Source organism: Rissa tridactyla, chromosome Z, assembly GCF_028500815.1.
Source record: "Rissa tridactyla isolate bRisTri1 chromosome Z, bRisTri1.patW.cur.20221130, whole genome shotgun sequence".
Taxonomy (NCBI): domain Eukaryota; kingdom Metazoa; phylum Chordata; class Aves; order Charadriiformes; family Laridae; genus Rissa; species Rissa tridactyla.
Window position 1 is genome coordinate 30,328,026 of NC_071497.1, and position 13,875 is coordinate 30,341,900.

At 35.7% G+C, this 13,875-nt stretch overlaps 1 protein-coding gene across 2 annotated transcripts in view; it reads left to right on the top strand.

Moving 5' to 3' along the window:
- FBN2 (fibrillin 2) overlaps nucleotides 1-13,875 on the top strand; it is a 174,824-nt gene that overhangs the window by 120,992 nt on the left and 39,957 nt on the right. For both annotated transcript variants that reach the window (XM_054186701.1, XM_054186702.1), the window contains exons 29-36: nucleotides 760-882; nucleotides 1,015-1,140; nucleotides 3,066-3,191; nucleotides 4,253-4,375; nucleotides 5,947-6,069; nucleotides 7,200-7,325; nucleotides 10,086-10,208; nucleotides 10,588-10,710. In XM_054186701.1, the coding sequence (XP_054042676.1) occupies nucleotides 760-882; nucleotides 1,015-1,140; nucleotides 3,066-3,191; nucleotides 4,253-4,375; nucleotides 5,947-6,069; nucleotides 7,200-7,325; nucleotides 10,086-10,208; nucleotides 10,588-10,710 (993 nt within the window). The remainder of the gene's footprint in view (nucleotides 1-759; nucleotides 883-1,014; nucleotides 1,141-3,065; nucleotides 3,192-4,252; nucleotides 4,376-5,946; nucleotides 6,070-7,199; nucleotides 7,326-10,085; nucleotides 10,209-10,587; nucleotides 10,711-13,875) is intronic.

Genomic DNA, 13,875 nt, shown 5'->3' on the forward strand with positions numbered 1-13,875 from the left:
TCTGTCTTTGCTTTTATTTAATTTCATACCTTCCTTTTGAAACTGAATGGGGCCATCTTCTTATCTGCTGCCAGGTCTATCATGAACTATTAGAACCTTAGAAATATAAAGAAGGTGTAAAAAGATTGTTGCTGTACTAAACTCTGCAGAATACTTTGAGAAAAAATGTTCTTATGGTACTACTCCATTAAAATCAAAGGCTTGAGCTAACAACCAGAAAATATTGCTTAATTACTTGATCAAGCAAGAACAGCCCCAGGCATTGATAGTTTCTCTTTAACTTTTTCTCCTTATTGTATATATATCTCTTAAATCCTTCACTATAGTAATACTGAATTATGTAGTTGTCATTACATTGGTAAAGAGAAAGGGGATATTGAGAGGTTTTTTATTTGTTGGGTTTGTTTATTTTTTTGCAGAAATACAAATTTGTGCTACATTTCAAGCTTTAATGAAATCTAAGTTCCTCAGGGCTTTTCTTTCTGTCCTTTCCACATGTTGCCTTTTGCACTTTTTTTTACATCCCTTGTAATACATACAAACAAAAGCAACAACTAAAAGTAGCCACTTGCTTCCACAGATGAAAATGCAGTTGAAAGAGAGATAGCTGTTCAAAATATAAATCAGACAGCAGAGTGAAAATTAAAATTCAGAATCAAATTACTGATAAACTGTTTCATCGGCTAAGTAAAATGGCAAGAGAAGATGATTTTTCCTTAATAAAAATATACTTAACTGTTACTAATGTTGTTTCCCCAGATATTGATGAATGTATGATAATGAATGGAGGCTGTGACACCCACTGCACTAACTCAGAAGGCAGCTATGAATGTAGCTGCAGTGATGGCTACGCACTAATGCCAGATGTCAGGACATGTGCAGGTAGGTTTTAATATCTTAAAAGTTCCAACATCATATCTTTCAGCCAACACAAACATGGTATTCTTGTAGCCGATCCGTACCAGAATGACAGAATTATTCTCTGCTTTTTTTTCCACGCCCCCGCCCCCCCAGATATTGATGAATGTGAAAACAATCCAGATATCTGTGATGGTGGGCAATGTACTAATATTCCGGGCGAATATCGCTGTCTCTGTTACGATGGATTTATGGCTTCTATGGACATGAAAACCTGTATTGGTAAGTAGCTGTACACACCAAATTTAACGCAAGTATAAAAATTCTGCAGCTAATATTTTTGGATGTTCTGCTGAATCCTTGAAAGTGGGTGTTAAAACTATGTATATTATAACAAAAAAAAATTTATAGATCTTTCTTGCGTCTCGCTATAGGTGTCAGGAAGGGTAGAAAAAAATTTGAAAAGTCCATGAAGATTAATCAAATCACATAGTTCCAAAAATAGGAGTGATTTAATTGCAATTATAAGATTTCTCTAAAACATCTCTTCTGAGAAGAGGTTATTTGAGTGCCCCAGCATTTTCTTTTCTCCTGTAAAAGTTTTAGTTTATTCCGTCAGCTACAGAAAGTTATCATGAGTAATTATAAAGGAAATTAAAATAAAAGTATCTCCTCAAATTAAACTAACCTGTTTAGTTTATCTTGGTGCTTATGCGAAGTTCTTACCTTTTACATTTAATATAAAGTTTCACATGTTTCTTATTTTAAGGTGGTTTTAGCTATACTAATTACATCTTTTTATGTTTTGTGAGCATCTGTCAAACAAACCTTTATTTCGCACATATGCACACTTACACAGACACACACACAGAGGAGGAACTAGTTATATGTAATGCTGAGTAAAGCCGTCCTGCGCTGCCTTTATCTCCTTTCTTCCATAATTAGAGATGAGTTTAATATTTTCTATTTCACCTTCACTTTTCTGTTATTCCAGGTTCTTGTTTTCAGTTTTGCACACATACTCCATGTTTACGCAACCAACTTGAAAGTTTAGAATGGATCTTTTCAATAATTTTTTGTATTAGCCATGTTATTAGCTGTAAATCAGAATGCTTTTTCCATTTTAAACACAACTGCTCTTAAATGTTCTTCTCTAGGAAAACAGTATCTGATATTAAGGTTAGAAACCTACAGTGAGAAAGTGTGAATTTCTGCCATGTATGTAATTGTTTTCCTTGCTAACGGCATCACCCAGTTTGTGAAAAAGCCCTTGGGGTAACTACAGTTTCTTACTGGACTTAACACTAATTTCAACAAAGTACTTGATTTTTTTCATCAGAAATACTTGAAATATCTTGTATTTATTTGACAATATGTGAAATTAGATGATCTTTGCCATTTAACTAATATAAAAATTGGAGCTATTTGAATAAAGTCAAAAAGTTGACATAGGTGTAACTCATAATAAGACTATGTTTTAACTACAAGCTGTTAACCAGGACTTCAATTATAAACTATTTAGCTTTCAAATGAGGTAAATTCTGGAATAATGTTAAAGCCTTATATTATAGTTGAAAGCCTATACTGAAGGGTTAGCATGCAGTATAAAAATCTAAAACACAGTTCAGGTACACACTACGTTATTCTTTAGGAGAAGCTTTCTTCCTAATGGAAAGTTTTCATTGTATATGCAACGCTCAGTGAAATTGGGAAGAGCAGGGGTACATCAGTAGGAAACTTACCTCTCTTGAAACTGTAGTCTGCATCAAGGCAGCAAGTGCTGAGCAGTCATATTGTTGAGGTGCCTGGTAGGGAGACTGGCACAAGAGCACATCTACAGTCACGATGCCCTGTTTTTCCATGTGACTTTTTTTTCATATGGTTATGGGAAAACTTTTCTGTTTGTGGCTCATCACTTGTTCTTTCTGCAAGGGTCTTTCCCCATGCGACTTGCAGCTTGACTTATCATTGAATGTTACTTTTGTGGTTGCTTTTTGTCTTTGTATGTGACAGAGATAGCTCTAACTTTTGGAAGCATTTCTTCTCCAGGTGTGCTCCTAATGTCTCTGTTCCTTACCCTCTCCCAAATTGGCTTTCAGCAACAGCATTTGGACAATTTCACCTGAATGAAAGTATTCCAAAATGACAAAATATGCTGTTAAATAACAGCAGTGTTCAACTAATAATGAATTTATGTGCATTTACAGATGTGAATGAATGTGATTTGAATTCCAACATCTGTATGTTTGGGGAGTGTGAAAACACTAAAGGGTCCTTCATTTGTCACTGTCAACTAGGATATTCAGTCAAGAAAGGAACCACTGGATGCACAGGTAAAGCAAATTTCCATCATGTCATGGTGTGCACTTATCTTGGCCTTCAGGTAAAATAAATGCAGAAGTGTTCACACGCAAGTGAGAGATCAGTATCTGTACATAGTACTAAACATAAGAATAAGTATTTTACTTTAGTCAGCATGTACTGAGTTTGAAAAGGTGTGTTCCTTGACCAGTACGAATATGATATAGGAGGCCCCTTACATAACTGTAATTTTAAAGGCAAAGCTTTTATCAGTATAGATTGGGGGAATATGTATCTTACGAAACATAGCTTGGGTGGGCACAGCTGCATTTGTATTAGTAGTATTTTATCTGTACTCATTTGTCTTACATACTGAAAATACGAACTCATGTGTCAACTAAAGCTGCAGGAAATGACCCTGTAGTCTAAGAACAGGACAAAACAAAAAAAAAAAAACAGTACGAGAATGAAAAAAAGTGATGATGTAAAAGGTAAAGTTATATGTCATCCTTCAACCCATGCTAACAAATTTTAAAGAATCAAAGTCAGTCATTTTCAAACTCTCTGAGTTCCTGTGATAGTTACCTTGTCTTTTGCAAGCTGCATCGACTGCGTTCAGGAGGCTAAACTAAGTTCATCCAAAATTGCTTTTCTGGGAAAGTTGGCAGAATTTCTCCTATAATTTGGTCTTAAAGAATTTGTTGTATAATTACTAAAATCTTCGATTAATCGTTTCTGTAACTGAAACATGCCTGTGCACCCTCTCATCCCGTTCTTAGACATATAAACATCAGCATATATATTATGTCTGGAAAATAGCTTTAATTTCAAAGTGAAAAGCAGTTGTAGGAAAGCAAACTAATTTTGTCATTTTTACAAAGAACAAAATGAAAATACAATTATCACTATTTTTTATTAATGTATAATGTGAAGTAACTTGCTTGAATTATTCTCTACTCCTGAACATTCATTTTTTAAAGAACTGCGTAGTGCAAACCTGCACAGGGGAAATAAGCAACATGTAAAACTAACATAATTTGTAATATTCTGGTGCTCCTGATGTAGATACTAATAGGTTATTTTGTGCTTGTAGACGTAGATGAGTGTGAAATTGGTGCTCACAACTGTGACATGCATGCCTTATGTGTCAACGTACCAGGAAGTTTTAAATGTAGTTGCAGAGAAGGATGGGTTGGAAATGGCATTAAATGTATTGGTAAGTATACAGAAAATAAACTTTTTCTCTTTATTCTTTTTTTTTTATTATTATTTTTAATGAAAGCATGTAATGTGACTGTGTGATTACTCTATTACAAAAAAGTATTCTTTTATTGGCTGCACTCTGTGGTAGATAGTTATATGCAAGGTTCTTATGTTTCAGGGGTCTGGTTTTCTGAGAAAAAAACTGGTTTTGTCTCAGAAGCCTGTCTGTGTAACATCTTACCGAGTTAACTATGTATTTTACAAAGTTTACATGCAACTGGTAGAATGTGCAAAATAAAAAAAATCAGTCAGAAATAAATTGAATTTGTTTTGTGATTTCGTGACAGCAAGATAATATTTCTGTTACTTAATACCATTTTTTGTAAATGTCCTATAGTATATCTAGTTTATAGGCTCTAATATAAAGCAGATTGGACTTGAGGTGGGGGAAACTTGATTCTACTTTTGCTGAGCTGATAGAGTAGCATCATGTCCCTTGCCATCATTTTTTAGTTTTCTGTGTAAAAGATTGTAATATCTACCTTTTTTTCATAACATTTTGGAATCCATGGAAGAGGAGCTTGTTTTAAGAATAAGGCTAATAAGAATTAGGCTAATAAGAATTAGGTGTAATAATGTAAAAGAAAAAGTATCACATATTAAGATTCTCCTGCAGGCCAGATTTTCTAAGCTTTCTTTAAGAAATATCTGAGAAAAAGAGGAGAGGTCCCTGGTCCTTTAATTTAATTAACCCTTTATTATCGTTTAATTAAAAATATGTGAGGTTCTACTAAATAAACAAAAAGTCCCATTTGAAGGAGAAATCTTTAAAAAGTTTTTTTCAGAAGCATCCTCATAGTTATTTAGAATAACTCCTGGGAACAGAGTGCTCTTCCAGGAGGGCACTCCGCAGATGGGTGAGAAGGGACTGTTTGTTACCCCATAGCACTAGCTAATGTGACTCGTGTCATGGACCCATACGGCCATTCCCATCAAACATGCCCCTGAGAGGGAGGAGAGCCTTTTCTTTTTTTTTCCCTCCTTCTCCTTCTCCTTCTCCTTCTCCTTCTCCTTCTCCTTCTCCTTCTCCTTCTCCTTCTCCTTCTCCTTCTCCTTCTCCTTCTCCTTCTCCTTCTCCTTCTCCTCCTTCGTCTCTTTCTCTTTTTTCATGCAAGTTGACATCCAAGTAAATAAGAAAGCTTGCATTAATGTTTATGGGGTTACATTGTTGTCACACTCTTCTGTTACTTGAGAAGATTCTGCAAATGTATGGCAGATTTTCACCTCGCTGTTATTTTTTTGGTTTATTGGTTTTTTAACTCAATTTGATTTCAAGTTCTTTAACAGCATATTAAAGTTCAAATAACAAGTCAGCTGAATTCCATCTGTTGCTTGGAAACATTTTTCCCAATCCCATACATTTTAATTTAAAGGAAAAAATATTAAAATGAAATCACTATAGATTAACCCTGTATATTCCAATGAGAACTTCTGCAGCTGTGCTTGTTAGCTTGGCAGTTAATTGTAATCCCAATATACTAACTGCTTTGTTCCTGCTTGTGTTCTCTTGCCCCTGATGTGCAGATCTTGATGAATGCTCCAATGGCACCCACCAGTGCAGTGTGAACGCTCAGTGTGTGAACACCCCAGGGTCATACCGCTGTGCCTGTGCGGAGGGATTCACTGGGGATGGATTTACTTGTTCTGGTAAGAAGTTTCTGTGAAAGGTGATTTGTCACTGATTGTTTCTGTTGTATGGAAGCTTTGCAAATTACATCTAAGCCCAAAGTCCAAGATAATAAATACAGAAGTGTCTTTTAAGTTCAGGATTCTTTCCATCTGCTGAAGAAATGCTAACAAAGGCAACTGATTGTTCTTTTTATTTGTGTGGCAATTTGGACCCCCGGGCCTATTTGTTGGGTGAAGTACCTGTCTGCTTCGTCCTCCTCCTCCTCCTCCACTTCATGCCAATTTTTTTGAATGTGTATGTGCTGCTTGCAGCAGCACTCTCTAGTCAAGAACACAAAATACCAGCTCCCTGTTATGGTTCCTGTCTTGTAGGCCAGGTCTGTCTCTGGCAGGGAAGGCATCATCTATTTTCCCCTCACTATGTGAGTTGAACCAGATTATTAACACACTGTTTCAGATCTGTTTTTTAAAAAATAGACGGGATACTAGGAATTGACTAATAAAATTAAGAAAGTATATTTAAATTTTTTTTTACAATCATAAGCATATCTGACTAAATTATGAGTCCTTATGATGACTGCAATGCTGAATGCCTTCCTTTGTCTTTCTGCTCTGTTGTAATTCTCAAAAAAAATCACTTTTAGGGCGTACTAGAAGAATCCCCAGTAGTGTGCAAATGGTAGTTGTAATGTTCATAATCCTCAAAGAATATTTTCTAAAATGCATATGAAAATAATTTTCTATGTATGATTCACTTAAGAAAGTTTTGCCTTTTGAATGTGTTTTATGTCAAATTAACATAGAAATATATACCAGGAGACAAAGTTTTGACTTTGTAGGAAAAGCTTTCAACTTATTTGTCAAAGCTGATAGTACTAAATCTGAAAATCTTACAACATTAAAAAACAGTTAAATCTGTTAATGAAAAATAAGTAGTCAGGAATCATGACAGAGTAAAAGGAGCAATTTTGTAAATGACATTATATTTGCTTTTCTGCATTTTTTCTATTTCCTTCATCTTCGGGTGTAAATGTTCTATTTTATATCAGCTATGCTCAATAGAACTATTACTTTGAACATCAGGACAATGTTATTTGTGTTTTGCTAGTGAAACATGTAGTTTCAAAGAAATTTTCTGTTTCCCACAGATGTTGATGAGTGTGCAGAAAACGTTAATCTGTGTGAAAATGGACAGTGCTTGAATGTCCCTGGTGCCTACCGTTGTGAGTGTGAGATGGGATTCACTCCTGCCTCGGACAGCAGGTCGTGCCAAGGTAAGCCACTGGTACTTCAGGTTCGTTTTCTGAGTTTGGATTGGCTGCTATAAAGAAAATAACAAGAAGTGTTGGAAGGACCTCAACCTGGAAGCAGAATATTCAGCACATGCTTCACATATAAGTAATTTCTTCAAGCAAGGATTATTTTGCAGTGGGAATTATGTTGAAAGTAGCTTTCATCTTTTTATGAAGTTTTCCTGACCTTGGCCCAAAAAACCCAGGGTAGAGGTTTGGCTCAGTAATTTTGTTTTTTTAATTATCTCTCTTCTTTTTGTCACTAGTGAACAATGTGTGGAAAATCCTATGTTCATCACTGTTTTATTTAATGTGTCTACATAGGAAACACATTAAGGAAAACATAGGAAACACACAGGAAACTGCATTAAGTGACCTCATTTTAAAATAATTTTTTTCAGGAAAATTGAAGTAGGCAAATCATTGCTATATTTGACAAGTTTGTAACACTCCTTAAAATGCATATTGGATATTTTTTATCATCACCCTTTCACTCCCAGTATTGTACCAGATTCTCTGAAGTGCAAAAGGAATTATCTTTCTAGTCCAATTCAGCTTCTATTCCCTGTTGTGTTCTTACGCCTTTGGTTTTGTTTAATGTAAGAGAACTGTATAGTAGGTAAAGTCTTTTTAGTTAGTGCTCCAAAACTTTTTAACTTGCTTCATATTTAATGGTGAAACCTCATAGCATCTTAGGAAATTAAAATTCTAAGATGAAATATTAAAAACAGATTCCAAAATGTAGTCTCTAAAATTTAGTTCATAACTTGGCATATTCAAACATTCAGGTGTACATATATGAATCAGACTTCTAGCTGCAGAAAAATTGCAGATGCTTCTGAAAAATTAGTTACACAACAGTTTTGGTCAGATCTGTTAATAGTTACCAAGTGTTGTCAGTCATCTTTACTGAATTTCTCAGTGCAGCTCAGTTAGTCAGCCATATTATAGGCATGCTAATGTTCTAATAAAAATCCCCAAATAGATATCAGACAATCAATGTTTTGAAAAACAATACGATTTTAATTCTTGGGACACCGGGTTGCCAACATTTGGCTTTTCAATTGGTCCACAACCATGATCTGAAAAATAAATAGAAGAATTTTGGAAAAATACTTGGTATATTGGTATATTACTGTGATCCCAACAGAGATCTGAATGCATTCCATAGATTAAATTGTGCTGTTGGAGAACTAAAAGATCTGGGTGATGAATACTTAAAAGAAGTTACCTTTTTTTTTTAAGTTGATATATTAATTTGTCCTATGATAATGTGAGTCCTTGGCTGATTTCTGCCATTAAGGGACAAAATCCAAAGCCTGGATTTAGTGCAATAATTGTAATACAAACAATTAATCCAATATCTTCAGAAATCCCTTGAGATGTCAGTGCATTAGCTTCTCAATGATATAGTCTTTTCCATAGCTTTATAAAGCTTCGTCTGAACACAAGTTTTGTTCATAACCTGATTTGGAGGTCATTCCATGGCTGTACTCCAAGGTACTTAGAAATTTTCCTTTACTTTCCAGTTTAAATTTACTCAGGACTGTTGCATATTAGGCATTTATCTTAAATTTCATTTTCCCTTGAACTTCTCACTCTCCCCCTCAAAAGTTACCCCTTCTCGTATGTTCCTATAAAGAGGCATTATATCACTTCTCAAGCTTTGGCTAAGGCAAACAAGCCTTGTTCAAAATAGATATTTCATTACTCTAATGATTTTAATATCCCTTTTTTACACCTCATCCAATTTTAGTTCATCACTCTTGAATGGAGCACTGTATACAGGATTTCAAATGAAGATTTAGCTGTGCATTGTGAAGTGATATTAATGCTTTCCATTTTCCTGTCTCTGCTAAAAATAGCTCACGAGTACATGCTAGAGTTGCATTAGCACAGCTGCTTTATTTTGGCAACTTAAAAAAGTCTTGCTATCAGACTTCCAGGGTTTTTTTCCCCTCTTACCCCTCTTACCTTAGTTACCTTCAACTCGGAAGTCCTTCATAGTTTGTGTCGAAAACCATAACTTTGCACTCTGTGCTGTTAATATTTAACTTCTTTTCTAGCACTGTATTTGACAAAGTCATCTAATTTTCTGTCAGTGTCTTTCAACTTTATTTCAATTTACATGAGCACACAGACAGTTCTTTACATGCATTTTAGCTTACCTAGATATAGTTACTACACGACTGCTTTAATGTGGGCTTGAGAAACTCATAGGTAATTCTTCCTTCCTATATTACTTTACTCTGTATTCTTTCTCCAAGGAGATGTAAGTAACCATTAATGCCTACTCCCTCTCTTTCTTCTTACTATATTTTTTTTTCCTGAGAATGGTATTTTGAAAATCTTACTTGCCATTAGTAAGAAAAGTTGCAGACTATGAGCTAAGAAATGACTGACACCTTTGTATGGTGTTATGCTTCATTCTGTTTAATGCACATTTTGAAAGGAACTTACTGGCTTTTGGGCTTATCTTTCATTTTGACTTCTGAGAAGTCAGTTTTGCTATTTTTACTTCACACTAGGTAAACCAGGAATAGGTAACTTAATGGAGAATGCCTCACAAATCCCTAGCTATAGTATTCTACAGAAAACCAAGAGTGATTACTCGGTGTGGCTTTTTTAGTATTTTTTTTTTAAGTTACATGTGTCTTCATTTGCTATTACTAGTACAACACACTATTGTAATATTAATATGGTAATGATATGTAACTTTTTGTTCTTTTTATATTCCTTCAGATATCGATGAATGCTCCTTCCAGAACATATGTGTATTTGGTACCTGTAATAATCTACCAGGAATGTTTCATTGTATCTGTGATGATGGCTATGAACTAGATAGAACCGGGGGAAATTGCACAGGTATATCTCTTCTGTTCAGAAATATGTCAAGATTTACTTTTTTTTTTTTTAATTGTACCAAGTTAATTTAAAGATGAGTTCACAAAACATGCATTGTATTTTATTACAACGAGAGTGCATTTTTCCCCACTGAACAAGCAATGCATAGAATTGTATGCTTTGGAGTTGTTTAAGAATGGAACAAAAAGAATGGCTTCTTAAATATGGAGCTGTACAAAGGTTATTCCAAAATGTCTGAATCGTTAGTAGTCCTTTTATTCAATTTCATCTAAAATTCACTTGCATTTGAAATTATCTTGCCTGTTTTGTCTTAAAAATTAAAATTATTTTTCTTTTCTGTTCAGTGAGCAGATTTATGAATGTTACCTTCCCATTTTAGATATCGATGAATGTGCCGATCCCATTAATTGCGTTAATGGTCTTTGTGTAAATACTCCCGGAAGGTATGAGTGTAATTGCCCTCCAGACTTCCAGCTGAATCCTACTGGAGTGGGTTGTGTGGGTAAGTAAAAGCTACCTGAAGTATTACTTTAGAAATCACAGCCAAGGTGACTGTTTTGATGCAAACAAGGGTAGAAAGATAGAAAAATTATACTTCTACATGCTGTGTATCCTGTTATATAGTTTTCTAGAGATGGAGTTCATTATTTTAACTGATTAATGGTGTTTCTATATTATTTCTATAAAATACACCTTTTTAAAATTTGTCAAAGCATATATTATCTGCATTTCCATTCTCCTGACAGTCAACAATTCTTATTTAAAGAACTGAATTTTTTAATCCTAGATGTATCTTGGGACTAATTTATGTGTTTAGCTTAAGTCTAAACTGGAATTAAAACTGGTTGGGGTATCCTTTTGTCTGGAAACAAAGAAAAAGACACATTTCACTATTGTTTACGTAATTCTTTCCAGCTTACACAGACTTAAAGTGAATTTTCATTACTTTTCCCCTTTGCTACATGATACGGGACTGTGATGTGATTAGAGTATATACTGACAGTCTAGGGAAGTTTTGGGGAAGCGAGAGGGTGAGAGAGGGGCGAAGGTTCAGCCATAAGGGCGTGATCTTGGGAAAGCCTTCTAATTTTATATTTGGGAAGACTCATATTCTCCTGAACTGGTAGTTAGAACTCTCCATTTTCTAGATGTTTACAATAATACTACAGTGTGATGGCAAATAAATATTCTAAGGAAATGATTTCTAAAGAAATGCAGATTTCTTTCAGAACCAATTTTTATTGTTCATCTTTTCCATGTTTCTCCATTTTTTCCCTGTGAATATTCTCTGTTGCTTCTCTGGATGCTAGGAGAAAAGTCCTGTTTGAGACCTTTAGATGTCCACAGTCTTGACCAATTTATTCTAAAACTTTAAGCTGGGACTTTTAAAGAATAAGTGAATTTATGTAATCTATTCCCATTGAATTGGCAACCTGTGTTTATGTCTCCCATGGTCTCTTCTGACAATTCCTGCCATAATACTTTTCTTCTGCAGTTGCAGTCTGACTTAAGTTTTTAGCTTTGCCTCGTCTGAAGATTCAGTGGAAACAATGAAATCCTGCCTTTTTAGCATCTCTTCTGCAGCGTATAGCTACTAAGACCCTCATTCTTTCCTACAACCAGATGCTGTGTATGATCAGCCCTGCAAGCCCTGAGTTATGACCAAAGAAAATAAGTGATCCCTGAAGAAGCATATGAGAACGAATTATCGTACTGCTAGCTGACTTGTGTGTCACTAAAAAACAGGAGTTTGAGTTGGCAATCTACTTTGTGACCAGTTGTCCCAATGACATTTTTGCCAGGGGTCCCATGTTTACTCAAGGAAGCCTCCACAGGGGAAGGGTACTCAAGGGTAAATCCCAAATGAGAGAGCAAGCCCTCCCTCTCTGAAGAAAAAATGCTGAATAAGAAAGTGGTAGAAAGACTATTTGACCCTTCCTTATTTCTGTCCCGAGGAAATACTACAAGGGCTGTCCCTCTCTCTGGTACAAAGACTCTTTTCCCTTGCGTAAGAAGCATTGTTAGTTTCTCAATGACTGATTATACAGAAAAGAGACTCCTAATACTTATCCCCCCGAGTAAATGTGGGGTTTGGGTTTTTTTCACATTCAGTTGCAGGCAGTGGCAGAACTGGAATCCACTTATCTGTCAGTGGGAGGAGCTGCAAGCCTCAGGTGTACACTTTCCATCTCTCTACAGCCTGAGTCTATGACAGAGTGCAAAAAACATTCAGTGAACATTCAGCTTTTCTTTTTGACAGCAGCAAGCAAAGCTTCTGTTTCCCATGAAATAGCACAGTAAGATAATAGGAATAAAGACCTAATCCATGAATGAAATGACACTTTAGTGCCCGATTTTTAGAAGCCCTTGAAGAGATGGGGCACTGTGTGCAACTACAAATATACCAGTTACACTATTTTATATGATAATAAACATTGTTAGGTTTTGAACTTTTTTCTTTCACCAGCAGTTCTCATTTGTAATATTTCTAGGAGGTTAAATGATTTTGCATGTGAAGTGGAAACAGAGAGTGATGCCATTCCAATTAAACTATACTAGTTCTGGTTCTACATTTGGTATGCTTTGGGTATGTCTACTTTAATGACTTAAGCAGTCCAAAGAGGGAAGAACTGAAGTTCAATTGCTTGTGATCCTTTATAGTCTCAGGACTGCAATTCCAAATTGCAGCTTCACTTGCAATGATGTTTGTGTCACTGGCACATGGTAAAACATTACCCAATTTCCACTCTAAGCTTGTAGACAATTGGAAAAAAAATAAACCCACAGAGGCTAGTAGACCTCACCAAGAAAAAGGAAAGTTTCTTGCTTCTGGACTACACAAGTTGTGTTGAAAAATGTTCCAGAAACTTCCTGTCAAAAGACAGCAGCTTCTGGTTCTCTTCAATAGGACTATCTCTTGCATGCTTGAGCAAAAATAAGGCGGAGGAATGTAAATTCCAATTCCTTTCAGAAGAAACAGAAATATTATCCTTGGCAAAGAGGAACATGGTGCTGTGTCAAGACAGTTCATGTGAGGGGTAAACCAAAACCTAAAACCCTTGATGGACTCAATATCGATATTCTGCTAGAGAATTCCAGGCCTTCGTTCCAAGGTCTATCGTCTCCTATTGTTCTTAATGGGACTGAGGTCTTGGGCTGGAGCCGTCTTCTAAAATGGTCATTGTTTTTCACTTTTCCCAAGAAGAATGAAGCCAAATGTCTTCTTGGCTTCTCTTAAAAGGCAGATGTCTTGCGCTGTCATGAATAGAGAGAAGCATTCAGTTCCTCTGAGAACAGGAGGAGATAGGTATTCTCAGAATAACCACGTTTGGCTTCTTTCAGCTCAAGTCCACAATGAGAACAGGCTGTGCCCTTTTAAAAAGGCAGTTCATTTTACTCTCTTCTAACGTCGTCTGAAAAAAAAACCAAAAAGGACTTCCACTCTAACATACTACATACATCAACTACCTGAAAGGAGGTTGTAGAGAAGTGGGGGTTGGTCTCTTCTCCCAAGTAAGAAGTGATAGGACAACAGGAAATGGCCTCAAGTTGCGCCAGGGGAGGTTTAGACTGGATATTAGAAAAAACATTTACACTGAAAGGGTTATCAAGCATTGGAACAGGCTGCCCAGGGAACTGGTGGAATTGTCATACCTGGAGGTATTTA